The sequence below is a fragment of the Scyliorhinus torazame genome, chromosome 8 (assembly GCF_047496885.1).
Source record: "Scyliorhinus torazame isolate Kashiwa2021f chromosome 8, sScyTor2.1, whole genome shotgun sequence".
Classification (NCBI taxonomy): domain Eukaryota; kingdom Metazoa; phylum Chordata; class Chondrichthyes; order Carcharhiniformes; family Scyliorhinidae; genus Scyliorhinus; species Scyliorhinus torazame.
Window position 1 is genome coordinate 114,375,875 of NC_092714.1, and position 20,356 is coordinate 114,396,230.

At 41.4% G+C, this 20,356-nt stretch overlaps 2 protein-coding genes across 4 annotated transcripts in view; one reads left to right on the forward strand and one right to left on the reverse strand.

Moving 5' to 3' along the window:
- Positions 1-9,429, forward strand: part of ccdc191 (coiled-coil domain containing 191) — an 85,796-nt gene extending 76,367 nt beyond the window's left edge. For 2 of the 3 annotated variants that reach the window (XM_072514053.1, XM_072514054.1), the window contains exons 15-17: positions 2,815-2,967; positions 8,684-8,838; positions 9,065-9,428. In XM_072514053.1, the coding sequence (XP_072370154.1) occupies positions 2,815-2,967; positions 8,684-8,838; positions 9,065-9,203 (447 nt within the window). In that variant the 3' untranslated portion in view covers positions 9,204-9,428. Of the gene's footprint in view, positions 1-2,814; positions 2,968-8,683; positions 8,839-9,064 lie in introns of all 3 variants that reach the window. The other variant, XM_072514052.1, reaches the window with a different exon arrangement.
- A 5,147-nt stretch (positions 9,430-14,576) lies between these two features.
- The window catches only part of zdhhc23b (zDHHC palmitoyltransferase 23b), a 58,683-nt gene continuing 52,903 nt past the window's right edge, over positions 14,577-20,356 (reverse strand). The window contains exon 5 of the mRNA XM_072514055.1: positions 14,577-18,199. Coding sequence (XP_072370156.1) covers positions 17,932-18,199 — 268 coding nt within the window. The 3' untranslated portion in view covers positions 14,577-17,931. The remainder of the gene's footprint in view (positions 18,200-20,356) is intronic.

The following is a 20,356-nucleotide window of genomic DNA, read 5'->3' on the forward strand; positions in this document are numbered from 1 at the left end:
TCTAGTGAGACACGACCTCCCCTTCACAAAACCGTGCTGCCTCTCGCTAATACGACCACTTGCTTCCAAATGGCAGTAGATGCTATCTCGACGAATTCTCTCCAGTAATTTCACTACCACTTTCGTAAGGCTCACCGGCCTGTAGTTCCCTGGATTATCCGTGCTACCCTTAAACAAAGGAACAACATTGGCTATTTTCCAGTCCTCCGGGACATCACCTGAAGACAGTGAGGATCCAAAGATTACTGTCAAGGCCTCAGCAATTTCCTCTCTTGCCTACTTCAGTATTCTGGGGTAAATCCCATCAGGCCCTTGGGACATATCCACCTTAATATTTTTCAAGACGCCCAACACCCCATCTTTTTGGATTTCAATGTGACCAGGCTATCTACACACCCTTCTCCAGACTCAACATCTACCAATTCCTACTCTTTGGTGAATACTGATGCAAAGTATTCATTTAGTACCTCGCCCATTTCCTCTGGCTCCACACATACATTCTCTCCCCTGTCCTTCAGTGGGCCAACCTTTTCCCTGGCTACCCTCTTGCTCCGGCTGAGCAGAGACAGTGCGACATAGCTGCCAAATGATGGCACACCTGGCACTGTGGGCGTATGGGGAAAGACATCCACGCCCAGTGCCCGTCAAGGTGATGGTCGCCCTGAATGTTTACACAACGGGGTCCTTCTAGGCGGCGAGTGCGGACCTGTCTGGGATCTCACAAACTCGTGGCACAGGTACATCCGCGCCGTCACGGGGCAGCTCAAAACATTCACTTCACTGTGGACCGAGCCCACTAGGATGCCCAGGCAGCGGGGTTCGCTGCCATCGACAGGATGCCCCGGATTCAGGGGACGATCGAAGTGATGTATGTCCCCCTATGATCACCTGCAGATGACTGGCCGAAAGGGGTTCCACTCGATGATTGTGCAGCTGATGTGTGTCCATGAGCTATGCATCATACATGTCTGCACCCGATACCCGGGCAGTGTACACAACACCTTCATCCTGGCACACTTGACGGTTCCTGACAGATGCCGTTCAGGTGCCTGGACCGCTCTGGAGGGGCCCTCCAGTATGACGCTGAGGGGTGCCCGCATCGTGATGGCCTGGCTGGAGGAGGAGGAACACCAGGCCTCGTCCGACAAGCATGATGTGGGGGAGGACAAGGATAGGCAGGACATGGGGCCAAGGTAGGCACGGGAGGCCATACGATGTGCGCGCCAGGGCCAATGCGCACAGGACACTCTGATCGTCTCCAGGTTCACTCACCGGGATGGGGTGACTGGCCAGATGCACGGACCCCGCTTTACACACACACACACCCGGCCACACCCCGACTTGCAACTGTCTCCGTAATATATACCTGCTGCGCTCTGGGGTGCCGGCCCTGGGTTGGCACTATCAGTGGGTATGGTCCATGGGATGGAGGATGATGACAACCCGTTCTCTGATGAGCTCTGGTGCTCTACATTGTTTAACAATGTCTGACTCCTGCACATGGTAGCATTTTCCACTGTCAACTTGAGTGACCCCTAGCCATTCCATGTTAACGGTCTCATCGAATCCCTGGGGTGACGGTGGTAGGGGGAGGGTAGGGAACCCAGGCCAACCACAACATCCGTCCATTCCCCACACCCTCCCTGGCCGGCCCAGACCAGCCTACCTCATACCCACCAGACAGCGCACCGAGGCAGGTTGTAACAGTGGTAACAGGTGTTTAATGTTGACAAGTATATACAGATATGTGCCCTAGCCCCTATAACTAAACTGTGCCCTGCATCCATTCCAACTTAACTGGTGTCTAACCTTCTGGCCTAACAGTATGTCTAAGTGGCTCCCTAGACGCTGTATCAGGAGTGGAGGTGGCCTGCTCTGATTCCTGCCCTATGACCTGGGTCCCTGTTGCTCCCCCGCCACCTTTTCCTTTGGGTGGGGGGGAGGGTAACAGAAAATGACAGCGTTAGACAGTCCAAAGCATGTAGCTCAGGGGTGGGTAGCTGGTGGCCTCAGTGGCCAGGGCACCCGACCATGGTGGCCAGTATGGGTGCCAGCATGTGGGAAGGGTCCTGTGAACTAAATTGATGTTTTGGTCCTGCTCAATGCTGGACCATATTTCACACAATCCCAGGGGTCTTTCATGTGGATGGGGAGCTTAGGCCCCTAGAAACCATATTCAGGGTCTCGGACCGTTCTGGGAGCGGGAGCAGGGGCGGATGTTTTAGCCTTTGCCTCGCTGATCGCTCATAGGCAGGTCCTGTTGGGCTGGAGGTCGGTCTCTTCACCCTATGCTTCTGCGTGGCAGGGAGGGGACCTGCTGGATTTTTTGACCCTGGAGAAGGTGAAGTTTGAGCTGGGGGGTGGAAGGGTGGGGGGAGGGGGAAGTGGTGAAGGAGGGGTTCTACAATCGTTGGGGTTTGTTCATCATGCACCTTTGGGAGTTGGTTACCATTGACTGTTGAGGGGGGGGGGGATATCTGAGGGGTGGGTTGTTTCTTTTTATATATTGTTGGGGTTGTTCTTGATTTTCTTTTGTATTGTGAAAATTGTGAAAATATGGCGAATAAAGATTTGATCTCCCAAGCACCCAGATTTTAAATACGCCACCATTCCTGGCTGGATCTTCAGCTGCCTAGGCCTCAAAATTCCCTCCCTGAAGACTTAGAAGCCTTAAAACCTACTCTTTTGACCATGCCTTATAGTTCAGGGTCAAAACATTGCTTCATAAAGCTCCAAGAGTGTTTTATTATGCTCAAGGTGACACACAAATACAAATTGTTACTCATGGAACATTTTGTTTTTATGACTACATAGTTAGCAGAAGATTATTACACCTCTTCAATCTCACACCGAAGCCTACATACCTGGCATCAGAATGTAACAGAGTCGCTGGCTGAGAAGAGGATCAAAGCTGAAAAAACGTACCATGGGATTCTTCTTAAAAGGTGTTTCAACAATTGGCTAAAGGTGGGTATATCCTACACCAAAACCTCATGGATATATTGTGGTATATTTGATAATGTAATCTGTTTTTCTTAGGGAAATTAAAAATCAAGGGATATTTAAATGTTTATATATATTTTTCAGGACATCAATAAATCTCAAATTTTAAACTAATAATTTTGACTTTGCAGAGCTATAATTTAATGGTATAATTATTTTTGAAATATTTGAATCAAACGTAATCCAGTCAATGGGAGATTCAATTTTCAGTACTACGAGGATCACAAAGCAGAGAACTGAAAAATCACACCTACATGTTCCCAAAAATGTGTCAAAACATGCAGAGCAATTACTTGTATATGGTTTTAATGTACTATTTTTAGGTTTTAAAATGCTGAATAACTTTAGAAATTTGTCACACGTTAGCATGGCTCAACATCATTAACAATTAAAGCTCTCCTTCACCCAGAGATAGGAAACAAATTCTTTAAATTTATTTATTGCCCATCCCCTATTGTCTTTGAAATGCTCAGCCATTTCAAGAGGGCAATTTATTGACAACAACATTGCTGTGGATCTGTCGGCCAGACAAGGTACGGATGGCAGATTTTCTTCCCTAAAAGGACATTAGTGAACCACTTACAATCAGTGATAAGTTTCATGAGCAGCATTTCAATTCCATTTTTACACAAACTGCCATGGTAGGATTCAAACCCACCTGAGAATTAGACTGGCCGTTAGATTACTCATCCAGTGGCATTACCACGACCCTACTGTCTCCCCTATTGGAATAGTTATCACAGTGCTGGAAACACTTATTATTTTTAGCATCAGAGACACATTCTGGTTTTCAGGTGTGGATTCTTCACCTGAAATATCAACTTTAAAATGCTGGTTTAGCTCAGTGGGCTAGACATCTGGTTTGTGATGCAGAACAAGGCCAGCAGCGCGGGTTCAATTCCCGTACCAGCTGAGAATTCTGAATTCTCCCTCTTGTACCCGAACAGGCACCGAATATGGCGACTAGGGGCTTTTCACGGTAACTTCATTGCAGTGTTAATGTAAGCCTACTTGTGACAACAAAGGATCTTTATCTTTGTCGGTTTGCTCCACCGATGCTGTTTGAAACAGTTTTTGTCTCAGATTTGCAGCAGATGGTTTACTTTTCGTCCAGATGCAGAGGATTTTAACTGAGATCTCATGACTTTAGCAAGGGCATTAAGACAATGCAGAAGACATACAGCATAATTGTTCCAGAGTAGAGGGAATTTAGCTACTAAGACTAGGTTGGAGAAGCTGGAGTTGTTCCCTTTGGAGCAAAGGAGAAGGCTACCCAAGTCTTGAGGGTAAAAGTAAGGGACACTTCACAAGGGTGGGGAGGGATGGTGTGCTGGTGAGATCAGCCAGCATGGACTGCTCTCTTTTTCCTTAAGTGTAACAAGCTGGGCGAACTTAACACTAGACATACCTCTCAGAGGGAAGTAAGAGACTGCTATGTGCTCTGTTTCACAGAGACATGGCTCACCCCTGCCTCACTGGACTGTGCCATTCAACCTGAAGGCTTCTCAATTCACCAGGCGGACCGCACTGCACCATCAGGCAAAGCAAAGCGGTAGAGGGATTTGCTGCCTCATCGACTCCTCCTGGTACTTGGATGTGGCGATCCTGGTGACCTGCTGCTCCCCGGACCTGGAATACCTGACCGTGAAGTGCCGCTCATCCTACCTTCCACGTGTGTTCATTTCAGCCATTATCACAGCGTTCTACATCCCACCCCAGGCAGAAGTGAAGGCGGCGCTGGATGAACTGTCCACAACTATGAAACAAAACACCCAGAGGCCTTGTTCATCATGGCCGGGAACTTCAACAAGGCCAACCTCAAGAGTGTACTGCCAAAATTCCACCAACACACTTTCCGTCCCACCAGGGGCAACAACACTCTTGATCACTGCTACACAAAAATCAAGGGCGCACACCGTTCCATTCCCTGACCCCACTTTGGAAAATAAGACCATAAGGTGCTCCTTCTCCCGGCATACAAACAGAAACTTAAGTGGGAAAATCCAGCTAAGGTCGTGCAGTGCTGGTCCGAGGAAACAGAAGAGTTCCAATGTGACTGCTTGGAAACAGTGGACTGGTCCATATTTAAGAACTCAGTGACCAACCTAAATGAGTATACCATCACCGTCAGACTTCATCAGCAAATGTGTGGATGACTGCGTGCCAAAGAAAGCAGCATGTACATTCCCCAACTGGAAACCATGGTTTAATCGGGAGATTGACTCCCGACTGAAGGACTTGTGGCAATGCCTAAACAACATAACGGCTACCAAGCGAAGCTGAGCAGCATCTCCAGCGGCAGCGCACCCGTCCCCGATGAACTAAATGCATTCTATACTTGGTTCGAGCAGGAAACTATCAATCCGCTGTTGACTACCCCAGCAGCCCCGGGCACACCCATATCCACTGTCACAGCTTCCGAAGTCATATCGGCCTTCCTGAAAGTGAACCCTCGGAAGGAGACAGGTCCAGCCAGGGTTCCTCAGAGTCTGTGCAGACCAACTGGCAGATGTTTTTGCGGACACTTTCAACCTACTCCGCTCCGAGGTCCCCACCTGCTTCAAGACCACCATCATACCGATGCCAATGAAGAACCAGGCAATGTGCCTCAATGACTACCGTCCGGTGGCCCTGACATCAATCATAATGAAGTACTTCGAGAGGTTAGTTATGAAGCACATCAACTCCATATGCCCAGGATGCCTAGATCCACTGCAATTCGCATACCACCACAACTGGTACACAGATGTCATCTCCCCTCTGGAGCATCTCAACAACAAGGACTCCTACATCTGACTCCTATTTATTGACTACAGCTTCACCTTCAACACCATAATCCCAGCCATGCTCATATCAAAGCTCCAAAACCTAGTACTTGGCTCCTCACTCTGCAACTGGATCCTCGACTTTCTGACCCATAAACCACAATCAATAAGAATAAACAACAACACCTCCTCCATGATTGTCCTCAATACCGGGGCCCCGCAAGGCTGCATACTTAGCCCCCGACGCTCCCTATACACACATGACTGCGTGGCAAAATTTGGATCCAACTCCATCTACGATTTTGCTGACGACACAACCACAGTGGGTTGGATCTCGAACAACGACGAATCAGAATTCAGGGGGGAGATAGAGAACCTAGTGGAGTAGTGTAACGACACAAATCTCTCCCTTCAATGCCAGCAAAACTAAAGAGTTGGTCATTGACTTCAGGAAGCAAAATACTGTACACACCCCTGTCTGCATCAACGGCGCTGAGCTGGAGATGGTTGACAGCTTCAAATTCCTAGGGGTGCACATCACCAAGAATCTGTCCTGGTCCACCCACGTCGCCACTACCACCAAGAATGCACAACAGCGCCTATACTTCAAGAAATTAAGGAAATTCGGCATCTCCACACTGATTCTTACCAACCTTTACAGGTGCACCATAGAAAGCATCCTATCTGGATGCATCACTGCCTGGAATGGCAACTGCTCGGCCCAAGACCGTAAGAAACTTCAGAGTCGTGAACACCACCCACTCCATCACACAAACCCGCCTCCCATCCATTGACTCTATCCATACCTCCCTCAACCTTTGGAAAGCGGGCAAGCATAATCAAAGATCCCTCTCACCCGGCTTACTCAATCTTCCAACTTCTTCCATCGCGCAGGATACACAAAAGTCTGAGAACACGCACAAAGATTCAAAAACAGCTTATTCCCCCGCTGTTACCAGACTCCTAAACGACCCCCTTATGGACTGGCCTAATTAATACTACATTCCTGTGCTCCACCCGATGCCAGTGTCGAGGTATTTACATTGTGTACCCTATTATGTATTTCCTTGACAATAAACAAATCCAAATCCAAAAGAGGCAAATAATCTAAACATAAATAAGATCGTCTTCAACTGCAAAGATCGAAGATCCAGGAAATGCAACAGTTTGTAAGATCAAGGAGTTCACCAAGAAAATTGAAAATGGAAATAAATGGCTGGAAATCTGGTGTGAAAATAATAATGCTACTTAGAGATTTTCCAGGAGAAAAAAAGGACAGATATTGTATTGTCCTGAAGTTGCCCCGCCAGAATAAGGGATGGTGCCAAGTGTGACTATTATTTTTTAATTATATTATTGACTTGGATTCAGAAACTCAATGCAAATTTGAAAAATTTGTAGAGGACACCCAACAAGTGAACGGGCAAATGGTAAAAAAAAAAAATTCCCACTAGAGTAAGAGTGCTAAATCTGACATCTTAGAGGCAGGATAATAAATGGTATGACAAGACAATGCAATAAATTACTTCAAACTATTGTGACAACAGGACACATTCAAACTAGGAAAAGACAAACTTCTTGGAGTAAACAACATATAGAACTAATTTGGTATGGTTAGTTTTGTACGGTTAGCCTTTGTAAGTAAATCATTTAAGAAGCAATTAGATTTTGTGATGGGCGAATTATGGAAGGATAAGTTATAACCCAATTGCCATTCAGCTTGTAATGGAAAGTAATAAGAAATAATTGCTGCAGACATGAAAATGTTGTGTACATAGTCAGTTATTTATAGTGCTTCTCAGTTGCTTGAGAATGGAGAGCCAATACTACTAGCATGTTGTAAATTCCTATCACATTAAATTTAAATGTGTATGGAGAGTTCCCTTTTTAATCTGATTGTTCAAACTAACGTAATACTGCCCTTAGAGGGTAGCTATACTTCCTTTTGGAAAAAAAGATAGACAAGCCCCTATAAAGCTACCAAAATGTAGTCTTAAATTCATTCAAGAACATTCTCAGTTTGCAAATGGAACATTGTTCTCTGTTTAAAATTAGAATTCATTTTGTTTCCAGTACTATGAAACACATATTCAATGGAAAATTGTTTAGCATGCATTAAATATTTATACTAACAAGAACTTGTTAGTCTTTCAATTCATTATCTGCGAGATTAAACGCTACCTGATTTAAGTTAGAATTTAAGATGGTTAATAAAGTTAGTGAAACATATACTGGTAAATAAAGGGCAGGATTCTCCGGCCACGTTCACCCGGCGTCCGGAGAATCCCACCCGAAGTCAATGAATTTTTCCACTGTCGGCGTCCTGCCGGTGGTATTCTTACGATAGACGGGGTGGAAGAATCCAGCCCAAAGATTCCCATATCTAAAATCTCAACTAAATGCAGAGCTAGAGTGGGAAAGTAACAAAACAATATGCATTATAACTTTACCCCCATGATTTCTGGTCCACGCCCTTGAAAAGGGGTTTTTGGTTTGAGATTTTGTTTTTGAATTGGAACAGTTAAGGGGCAATTCATTGTGTTATACCTAGATTATTGTAGCTATGGGGTGTCTTTATGTTTGTAATTGATAAGAATTCTTGCTGTTTGTTTAGTTAACTCAGTTCTTAGAATAAAGCTTTTGATTAAAGTGTCTAGGAAGACTGTTGAATCACACCTGAAGGGAAGGCTCTTGTGTTCATCCTAATCAAATTCAACATAAAGGTTGTAGGTCAGGTGGACTTCATAATATACTTTGGAGTTTCTAAGCCCTGGCCCATAACAATATTCTATGATATTTTAATACTGGTTTTGGCTAGACCAGTAGTTTCATAGCATGTATGTAGGCTAAGATTATAAAAGATTTCCTTAAGGTGCAAAATTTGAATGCATGATTCTAAAATATGATTTTTGCAGTGCAAAGATTACTACAACATTATGGAAGAGAAAGCATGTCAACACTATCTTACAACTCTAAGAAGAGCCACTTTTACTGCCTGGTTTGGTTATGTGACAGAGGAAAAGATTGCATCATGGGAAAAGGAGAGAATTAGTGCTGAATATAATCAAAGGTACAGGCAACTCCTTTAATTATTGGAATACCAGTTAAAAAGTAGAACTTTTTGTAGCTGTAAACTTGTTAAGTTTGTAAGTCTAACCCACAGTACGGATTGAATACTTCCAAATTAATTACTAAAATACTTATGCTGAAATCAATTTGATTTCAGAATGATTTTCTTGTAACTTCGAAGTTTGTTGCATTGAACGCCCAATTTGTTCTTGTATTCCCCTTGGCAGGAGGATAGTCAAGACAGCTTTCAGAGCGTGGAAGAATTTGCCAATACTCATCAAAGAGGAGATAAAAAAGGAAGAATGCATACAACAGCTCAGGAAGAAAGTTGCTGAAATTCTCCCCGATTTTCAAACATATCAATAAAATACCAAAAAAAGTATAAGGAGAATCTTGGATAGCATACTGAAATAATGTATCAGCTAGAAGATTCTTCCTTAATTTAAATTCAGTCTTGGAATTAGTTGAGCAACAGAAAGTATCTCTAATGCACCAGGAAGGGTCATTCCCACAACATTCTGCATACTTTGTGTGGAGTCCAAATATTATACTATAGGTTTACTGACTTAACATTAAAGACTATTTAATTAAAAAAACAATTTGAACAGTGAAATTTTTTTATTGATGAATATTCAGATGCTTTGTTTAAAAACACAACATTGTATTAAAACAAGTTTCACATTTTGAACTTTGGCGAATACATGAAATAAAACACATCCTTGCTGCAAATAAATAAAAATAATTTAACCAAATTCTATATAGTTATAATTCTGATTAGGTTCAGTATAATAGTGGCTACGATTGAGCGTAACTTCACACGTGGAGGAGCGAAGCAATATTTCAGCAATATCCACTGTTCCAACGAAGGCTTCCTTAAAGCAGATCTCATGACAAACTGCTGCATCTTTCCACATATAATCTCAAATTAAATGGAGGAAACAATGTTTGTACCTTTAAGATGCACACAATTAATTCAGTCCATTTAAGCCGTTTAGCTTTCCCTGAATATTCTCTGCAATAACCAAATATTTTAAGAGAACATTTTCTTTTAAAATGTGAAGTAAATAATCTAACGATAATGTATGGGAACTCAAGCATATATTCTAATCACCTTGCAAAGGGATCCTTAACATTTCACTACAATCCAAGTCTAACTAGAATAAATAATAAAGTTACCTCATCATTTACTTTTTAAAATTACATGAACAGTTAAAAGAGGATCAGAACTAATTAAAAAGTTACAAAAATGTTTGGAAGTTGATCAGTAAAGCAGTTCTGTAAATCTTTTAAAAATAAATTCATATCATTTAAAATATATATTTTAAATCACTTTCAGAATTCTGGCCCTTGCCTACGTATCATCATTTACACAAACTTATTGTTTATTGCTTAGATGCCAGTGCGAAAGACTGGCTTCATGAATTTCCCATTACTAATCAAGTTTCAATCGTGTTTTATAGCTTTCTTTAAAAAAACGTTTTGCAAGAACAAGAACTCTTGAAGGTTTGGGAGAATTTGTTTATAAAATAGTCAATCAGCGATTGTCATCTAATGTTGATCTACAATTTGTGGGTGACTGCAGAATCATTGCCCACTCAACATAAATTTGCAAACCACTCACTCAATTCTTCAATTCACTTTCCTTTAAATGTATCAAAAGCAAAACTCATTGACCCACAAGCGGTCAGCCAAATATTCCACCTCCCATATATGTTGAAGGAGACACTCATACCCCATATCTTAATAATCACATTTCTCAAAAAGATACAACTGACAAGGAAATCCAACACTGGATAAGCTATGCCGGCTCAGCCTTCCACAAACTATGATAAGTCAATAAACAGGGCAGTTGTTACCACCACACTCCTGTACTACAGTGAGACCTGGACTGGTGTAGTAGCAACACCCAAAAGAGCACGAGAGAAATTCCATCAGTAACGCCTTCTCTGCATCCTGAAGATTCAATGGGAGGATCATGGAACAAAATGTCCTTAATGCTAACTCCACAAGCATTCAGGCAAAACTCCTGAAAAATTAACTACAAGAGATTGGACACCATGTCTGGATTGCCAAAAAAAGTTTCCCCAACCAAGCCGTTTGCTCAACTCCCAAATGGCCAACATGCCCGGGGTGTGTAAAGAAAGCACTTCAAAGACATACAGATACTCCTTGAAGTGTGGCAGCATTGGCATAAATGAATGGGAGGAGCTGGCTATCAAATGTTCAAATTGGCGACAACTTGTCCATTAAGCTGCATCACATTTTGAGCCACAACATCTTCATAAATGAGTCAGAGGAACAGTAAAGGAGGAAAGAAAATTCAGTGTTTCGGATCCCACTACCTTGTAGGACATCCTGCCCCTTGTGCCGATACATCGATGGGTCAAGAATCGACTTATTCAACCACACCTATAGCAGAAATCACCACGAGACAGCCAATATAATATATATATATATATATAAACAATAGACTCCTTGGTATCAAGTCTATTGGGCATATAATTAGGATTCAGCAGCCTTGCATAATGAAAGAACTAACACCAAATGGGTTACCCATATCTGATTAGTAAATTTAATAAAACAGCCGATTGAAACTAGTTTTGTTCCTTCCAATCTACAGAATCAAAATCTCAAGATTGCATTTAATTAAAAAGCCACATTTGCTGAAATAATTTAGGGTTTAGGCACTTCAGAAATTATGCAAACCCTGCTGGTTAGAAGCGCGCAAGATCATTGTGGAGATTTATAGATGCAATAACCAATTTACATCAATTTATAGTCATTTTTATCAGTCAATTCTTTGGAACTGTATAGCTGTTTGCTGGTAACTAAGTGTTAGTCAAGTGGTTAAATTGTTAGTTTTGTAACAAGTTGTATTAATTCCTTGATTTGACATCAAAACCACTAGGAAGAAACAGTCCCCTTGTGCCTGCGGGGGTCTCACCCCAAAACCCAAAAAGATATGCAGGCTAGGTGGATTGGCCATGCTAAATTGCCCCTTAAATTGGAAAAAAATTGGGTACTCTAAATTAAAAAAACACTAGGAAGCAACCTAACATTGCAACAGAAGTTACCTTAATGTGCTATTTAAAATAAAGCCATGATACAGTAATTGTGCTTCATAAAAAAGGTCAAAGCATTATAAAGTAACTAATGGCTGGAATCTTCCCTGCACAAGGCAAGGAAGGTGGCGGGCAAGCATTGGGACTAATACCAGAAGCCTTCCTGCCACTGGTGGAAAGTTCTGGGCAGGAAGGCCTATGGAGAACCTTCCCACTTCGCTTCTAGCAGAGTCCCTTAAGTCATAGAATTTACAGGGCAGAAGGAGGCCATTCAGAACATTGAATCTGCACCAGCCCTTGGAAAGAGCACCCTACTTAAGCCTACACGTCTACTCTATCCCCGTAACCCAGTAACCCCACCTACCCTTTTGGACGCTAAAGACAATTTAGCATGGCCAATCCACCTAACCTGCACATCTGTTTAGCTGTTTAACACAGGGCTGTTTAGCACAGGGCTAAATCGCTGGCTTTGAAAGCAGACCAAGGCAGGCCAGCAGCACGGTTCAATTCCCGTACCGGCCTCCCCGAACAGGCGCCGGAATGTGGTGACTAGGGGCTTTTCACAGTAACTTCATTTGAAGCCTATTTGTGGCAATAAGCGATTTTCATTTCATCTTTGGACTGGGAGCATCCGGAGGAAACCCACTCAGGCAGAGAGAGAAAGTGCAAACTCCACACACAGTCAACCAAGGCCGGAATTGAACCCAGGTCTCTGGAGCTGTGAGGCAGCAATGTGCCACCGAGTGGTCAATTAACAACTACTCAAGGGCCTCTCACCTCTGCTGCATTGGCAAATAATTGTTCATAACATAACAAATCGCTAGGAAATACTCAGCAAGTCTAGTAGCATCTGTAGAGAGACAACAGTTCAAGTCCAAAGAAAATGCAAGAAAGGTCAGTGACTTAAGTGTTAACTCAGTTTCTCTTCACAGATGGTATTTTCAGTATCCAGAATTTTTTGTAACCATTTAGATCAGCTTTGCCATTTTGTTCATGGGACCAGGCCAGCATTAGTTGCTCCTGACAAAGGCAGTAGTGAGCTATTTCCTTGAACTACACCTGTCCATGCTGTGTAGGTACACAGACACTGCTTTTAGGGAGGAATTCAGAATTTTGATCCAGTGGCAGTAAAGGAATGGCAATATATTTCCAAGTCAGGATGGTGTGGGGCTTGGAGGAGAGCTTTCAGGTGGTGATGTTCCCATACATCATCTCCCCTTGTCCTAGCTGGTAGAGGTCATGAGTTTGGAAGGTGCTGTCGAATGAACCTCAAGTCTCTGCAGTGCATCTTGTGGATGGAATATACTGCTGCCACTGTGCCTCAGTGGTGGAGAGAGAATGTTTACAGTGGTGGATCCAGTGCCAAACAGATGGAATGCTTTGTCCTGGATGGTGTCGAGGGAGTGTTATTGGAGCTGTACTTATCTAGGCAGTGGGAGTATTGAATCACACTTGTGCCTTGCAGATGATACACAGACTTTGAGGAGTCAGGAGGCGAGTTATTCGCTGCAGAATCCCCAGCCTCTGATCTGCTCTTGTACCCATGGTATTTATATATATATATATATATATATATATATACACAGTTGATTCAGTTTCTGACATGCATTCAGTGTCAGATTCTCAGATCTATATCTGTAATATCACACAGCAGACATTTCTATACATATAAATTGACACCTGAATCTACAAGTAAACTCAAAAATCTTAATAGAACCAACACAACATGCACACATCTCATAGATTATCATAGAATTTACAGTGCAGAAGGAGGCCATTCGGCCCATCGAGTCTGCACCTGCTCTTGGAAAGAGCACCCTACCCAAGGTCAACACCTCCACCCTATCCCCATAACCCAGTAACCCCACCCAACACGAAGGGAAATTTTTGGACACTAAGGGCAATTTATCATGGCCAATCCACCTAACCTGCACATCTTTGGACTGTGGGAGGAAACCGGAGCACCCGGAGGAAACCCACGCACACACGGGGAGGATGTGCAGACTCCGCACAGCCAGTGACCCAAGCCGGAATCGAACCTGGGACCCTGGAGCTGTGAAGCAATTGTGCTAACCACTATGCTACCGTGCTGCCCCAAATCTGTGCAAATCTACTTACATTGCCCTTATGGAATTCTACCGAACGTGCTACAATTTTCTAAAAATTCCAGTTACAGTCTAAACTTATACAATAACTTGCGCATAGTGCACTGTATTTGACCCAAACAGGTTTTCTTTATTTGAATAGGAATTGTCTAGCACCAAGAGACTTATCTAACATTTTACACATTATAAAATTGAAGCTTGAAGATAAATATCTTAAGCAGTGTTCTTGTGCAATAGGTATTCAATTACCTCCAAAATTTTCTGTTTGTTTTCCTATAGTCCTGCAGGTTCCACCAATTCTATACCTCTCGCTGGAGTAAAAAGTCTTGCTGTAACTAAAGAAACACTGCATATATTGGTAAATGGGTTGGAATGTTAAGTTTAATTTGGGCAAGCATCATGACCAGAGTGAGATTGCAGCATTTGTTGCTAGATTACTCAGTAAGATCACGCACTTTATGTCCATTCCCACAGGTTTTTTTTTGTGTGGCTATTTTCTACCAAATAGCTATTTTAGTCACAAACGATAAAATCGATTCTGGATTGCGGTGCTTCAAGGACTGTTCTCTGGGAATAATAGACTGATTTAATCAATTGCAATACAATGTTTTCCATAAATCACAATCAAGATGCATTAACAGCAATTTAAAACTTAATCAAACGATAATTTGCAATACATATCAGTGAAAATTGAATGCCAGGTTTCCATACAACATAAATGTTGAGGGTTGCATCAATGGACAGCATTAATAGTCAGAAAATCCATGTCACAAGTTGAAATCACACTGAGGCATATGGCAGACCAACAGGAGCTCTAACTACCCGTTTCTACCCGTCAAGATTAATTAAGGCATTATGCCTTCCCAAGACTAATACAGCCTTTTAAAAAAAAAAAATGTAGATTATAGCTCCAGAGAAAGTTTGATTAAAATATACTTTTTTTTTTTACAACCAAGCATATGATGAAAACTTCAGATGACTTGTATCCAATAATTTTTAACATTTTAGCTATCACTCAAGTATGAAGAAATTGAGTTACAACAATGGAGGTTAAACACATCCAGAAAAAAGTTACAAAAAATTGTACTACCGTACAAAACAGCACATGTTCTCTTTCTGGAGGGGCCTCAAGTGATATTTAAATCAATTATTTTTCCAATTGAAAAGCCAAGACGTTATAAATAGAAAGTATAAACAACATAATAGTTTCACCCAAGAGACAACCACAGCTAAATGATCAACCACACCTTTGAAGAGCATTAGTGTATCCTATTTACTTAAAAATTCCATTAAAAACATTGTTTCCATGTTTTCCTCATCATTCGCACAAATTCTCACTGCAGGGATAAATAACATAGAACATACAGTACAGAAGGAGGCCGTTCGGCCCATCAAGTCTGCACCGACCCAATTAAGCCCTCACTTCCACCTTATCCCCGTAACCCAGTAACACCTCCTAACCTTACACCTAACCTGCGCGTCTTTGGACTGTGGGAGGATACCGGAGCACCCAGAGGAAACCCACGCAGACACGGGGAGAACGTGCAGACTCCGCACAGACAGTGATCCAGCGGGGAATCAAACCTGGGACCCTGGCGCTGTGAAGCCACAGTGCTATCCACTTGTGCTACCGTGCTGCCCAACATACTTATTGTAAGTCTTCAAAGCAAAGGGGGAAATTGCATTTATAATGAAAGCACTTTGGTGCCTTTTGTTTGGCCTGATATCAGAAGAGCCTACAACACTGATACTCCAATGCCAGCCAGTTCCAAGGGGGTTGCTGGCAGGAAGCTACACTGCACACTGGACAGGAGAACCAAGCAAGTAGAATAGTGGTGTAAATGACCTGGAACTTACTGTTCGCAAGAGTGGTGAAAGCAGAGAGCTGATCAAGGATTTTTTTTTAAAAATTATTTGGGGACTTGAGATAAATAACCTTGCAGGGCTATGGGGATAGAGCGAGGGGAATGGGCCTGGCTGGATGGCTCAACACAGAGCCAACAACAGCTATAGCCACCTTTTGTCCCATCATGGCTAAATGGCAATTACGGTTTTAATGGTTCGAAACACTTGACGAGCCTTTTCTAATCCATTCATAAATTTGGAACTTTTGGCAATTTTTAAGCTCTTACTTTGGTTTGAGATTTTACAACTTCTTACAGCTGGCGAGAATGGAATATTCCTTTTGTTTTCAACAGAAGTGAAATTAAACTAACATTTTATTACAGTCAGTGACTACAACAGTGTTAAATGCACATGCATAAAATAAGGTTGCAATGGAAACATTAAACCAATATAAAACTGCATAGGTACATATTCACTGTGCTTTAAATAGCTGGTATTAAAGAACAACTTCTTAAATCTATATGTAATGTTTTCTAAAAGTTACAAATCCTTTTCAGGCCTCACAATAAGTTACAATAAGACAGTGTACAGAATATCTACTCATTCAGAAATACTGAAAGTCTCAAATAGAGAATTTTACAGTCAACATTTTCTAAAATATTAGCGATGCTGGAAGTTTAAAAAAATGTATTTACATCTGGTGACAAATTCACACTAACTGACAAATTAGTGTAAATCCAACATTGGTAGTATAATACCTAAATTAACAGAATGCGGAGTAGTTCTTGTGGCTTACGTGGAGAGAGAGGAATAGAGTTAATGTTTCAGATCGATGATTGTGTTCTGATGAAAGATCAACCTGAAAATCAACTCTTGCTGCCGAGTATTTCCAGAATATTGTTTTTATTTCCGACATCCAACACGCAGCGTTATTTGTTTTGTATATATGCCTTGTTCCACTTCCCACAAAACACTGAAACCAGAGAAAATCTGTACATTTATATAGTCAGCTCCAGCACAACTTCGAGAGCAATCATACAAGTTACCACAGTCAACCCAACTATTGGACAGAGACCAAAATCCTTTAGGCAAGCACACTCACAGCTAACTTTGTGCTTATGCAGCTGAAGCAGGCTGCATGCAAAATACATCTTCCTTCTCTTCAAAATTGAGGGGACCAACTACAAGTGGTTCAGAACACTTGATTTGTCAACACTACATGGGAGTGTTCTGGATTGCACCAAGCCTGAATTCACATTGTAATAAAGCAAGTATACTACTGGAAAATAAGATTTAAAAATTTTTAATTCTGGAAAAATTGAAGCTCAAACAAAATATTAAGAATTTAATCTAAAGCACTTTCCCACTTAATACACTACCATGAACCTAACTGCGCACTTCCTGAAGCAGTGTTATTAGAATTATAACCGCCATAAATTAAAAATTTGAACTGCTTTTCTCCACGAGGCGACAATCTTCATTAAAGTTTGCATTCTTAATGAACCCAATATTTTAAAAATATTGGAGTCAAAGACTAGATTTCACATGCTACACAGGTTTCAGTTGTCTACTCACCCATCCTCCACCCCTGTAAAACCTGCCAATTCATTTTCATCGATTTTCACTACATTCACTTTATTCAGTCAGCCTCACTAATCATCCTGCCTCATTATCTACTGCATTCAATGCTCATTTCTTTCTCCTTATCTCATGCACCATTTTAAGTTCTCCCAACAAATGGCATTTTGCCTTCTGAAAACATTCCTGTCAGATTCTCACAATCACATCACCAAAACAGTTTGTTGCATAACCAGTAAAATGCACATCAACTGGTGTAACACTGGGATCTTGTGCTTGTAAAATGAGAATTTGGATAAACAATATCCCACACATGGAAATCAATCCTCATAGAAAGACATTATGGAAAATGCATTTTTTCCAGTTCGAGAGATTTACTTTCTGGTCATTTGCTATTTAAATAATTTACTCCAAAAACTAGTTGTTTTGGTGGAAGAGGGGTTTAACACAAGCATTGAGCTAGGAGTACATGGGCAAGCATTTGAATGAAACAAATCAGAAGCATTACACCAAATCTTCAATGGCTGTCCTCACATGACTGGGCTGAAGTTTGAGGAACTCTCTCCAGTTGTTAATAAGCCCTCGATTGTACTCGTCGGTTTTTATGATCAGTCCACAGAGGTATTTTTTTCCAGTTTTGTCTCTCAAGGCAAATCGGGTTTCTCTTTCTGTGATGTTGCAACTGATGTTGATGAGCTGGATGAGGAACAGATAACCCATCCCTGCAGTGACTATTGTGCAATACCAGACACAGGTGAATGACAATGCCGTGCTGTGAAATAAATAAAATAAAATTTACAACATTTGTAGGTGTCTGGCATCTCTTTTTTTAGTAGCCCAGGCCAACATATTCAGAGCAGCAAGACTGATTACAGCAAACACTTTTGGTTAAAAAATAAATTACGTTTGGAAATAAATTCAAAAGACAAACACGCAAATGACATTATAAATAGTATTCTCGGCTTAAACATATTTTCTGCGTTTTGTTATTAAGATTTGTGGTGCAAAACACAGACTTGCACCTTGCATAATTAAGCATAGAAAATAAAAAAGCTGTTAAAACAACAAAGCCTACTCTACCACATACACCATTCCAGTTGTGAAAGTCCAATGAAGGGTTTTAGGTTATCGAAACAACCAATTAAATGCTCATCGATTTGACAGTACTAAGGTGCTCAAGTTCACCAAGAACCTAGAGTTATTGAGGGACGTTAGTTTTCATGGATGGACAGCCATTTCAACTGGAACTATTAGGTACACTCATCCGTATCTAGCTTATCGTAATGGGCATTATGGTAACTTGTATTATAATCTATGGCTTTAATCACTCCAATACTGGCGTTCATTCCTACAGCTGCTCAGGTGCAAAGCTCTGGAATTTCCTCTTTAAACCTCTCCGCCTTTCCAACTCTCCTCCTTTAACAGATTCCTTAAACCTAGCTCTTTGCCCACACTTTTGGTCATCTTCCTTAAAGCCCCTTCCGTGACCCAGTGACAAATTTTGTTCGATAACACTTCTGTAAAGTCCCTTGCGATATTTTATGTTAAATGATGCTACCTAAATTCAAATAGATTTTTTAAAAATGTTTTTACGTTGATACTCTAATTCACAAGGATAATACTGAAATGTCCAATTCCTTTTGCAATGAGATTCTAAACAAAGGAACGCTGATATCGGAAAATATTGATCAGAAGCAAAGTGAGTGATTTCCCAGTGAGTGTACTACCAGTAGCTACTGCTTAATCTCATATTGCCACTGTTATATTATAGTGTTAACGAACTACAGCTACAGGGAGGAGACAACACTTCGTTCCAACCAGAGAAGATGTGGGACACAGGATATTTCAGGATGGGGGGTTGAGGGAATCAAAGGTTTGTATCTCAATTTCACAATAATTGTTGCTTTATGCATGGTTTCATAACAGGACTTTCTTTATTGCTAAAGAGCTAATGTAACTGGTCATTTCCAGTAGCCAAGTCAATACGATCAAAGTAATTTCTTTCCAAATTTGATGAAACCCTTACAGCGCACAATCACAAACAGTATGCTTGAAAAAAAAAAAAATCTATGTGTTATGAAATATTCAGCAGTGCATAAGTTGAGTTGAAGTCAGTCGTCTTAAATGCCAACTTTACTGTAGCAGTTCTCCACTGGCCACAGCTTGACCCTGCTTTCAAGTTTGAGTTTTAAAATTGTACAGACCTAGGTCAATATTACTTTTGATTATTCAACGCATCTTTCATGGCTTTAAAACCAATACCTAACCATCAGAGATGGAAAATAGATGATAGTCAATGGATTATAGAATTTATTACCATGAATGTAGGCCTGCTTTGTGATTTCATTTCCTGTGAATACTGGGTATCTTCATTAGTGGAAAGAAACTTTTTGATTGGTCTTATTTATACCAGACGTTCAAACAAACATTGTAAAAGCACTTACATTTAATTTTGAAGTATACTATGAATGAAAATGGTGCTTTAATACTCCCCACAGTCTTGTGGTGTGCCTTTCACATTACTCCAGAGATAATCAGCCATCATACTAAAGATGCCCACTCTAAGCACCAGGACAATATTGCTGAGCATCTATTTTCACTTACATTTCATCAGATTTGCTTGTGGAGTCAACAACTTGGGTTACAGGTCACGAGAAAGACAAGAGAAGGGCAAAAGTGAGTGAACAGGTTACAGGAAAGGACAGAGCAGGTAGATAGACAACAACAGCTTACATTTATCAAGCATCTTAATTAAACATGCCCAAGGCATTTCAGAAGAGCATTAGTAATCAAAATATGACACTGAGCCACAGGAGGAGATATCAAGACAGATGACCAAAAATCTGTTAAGAGAGTGAGTTTTTGAAGAATGTCTTCAAGGAAGAAAAAGTAGATAGGTGGAAAGGTTTGGAAGGAATTCCAGAGCTTG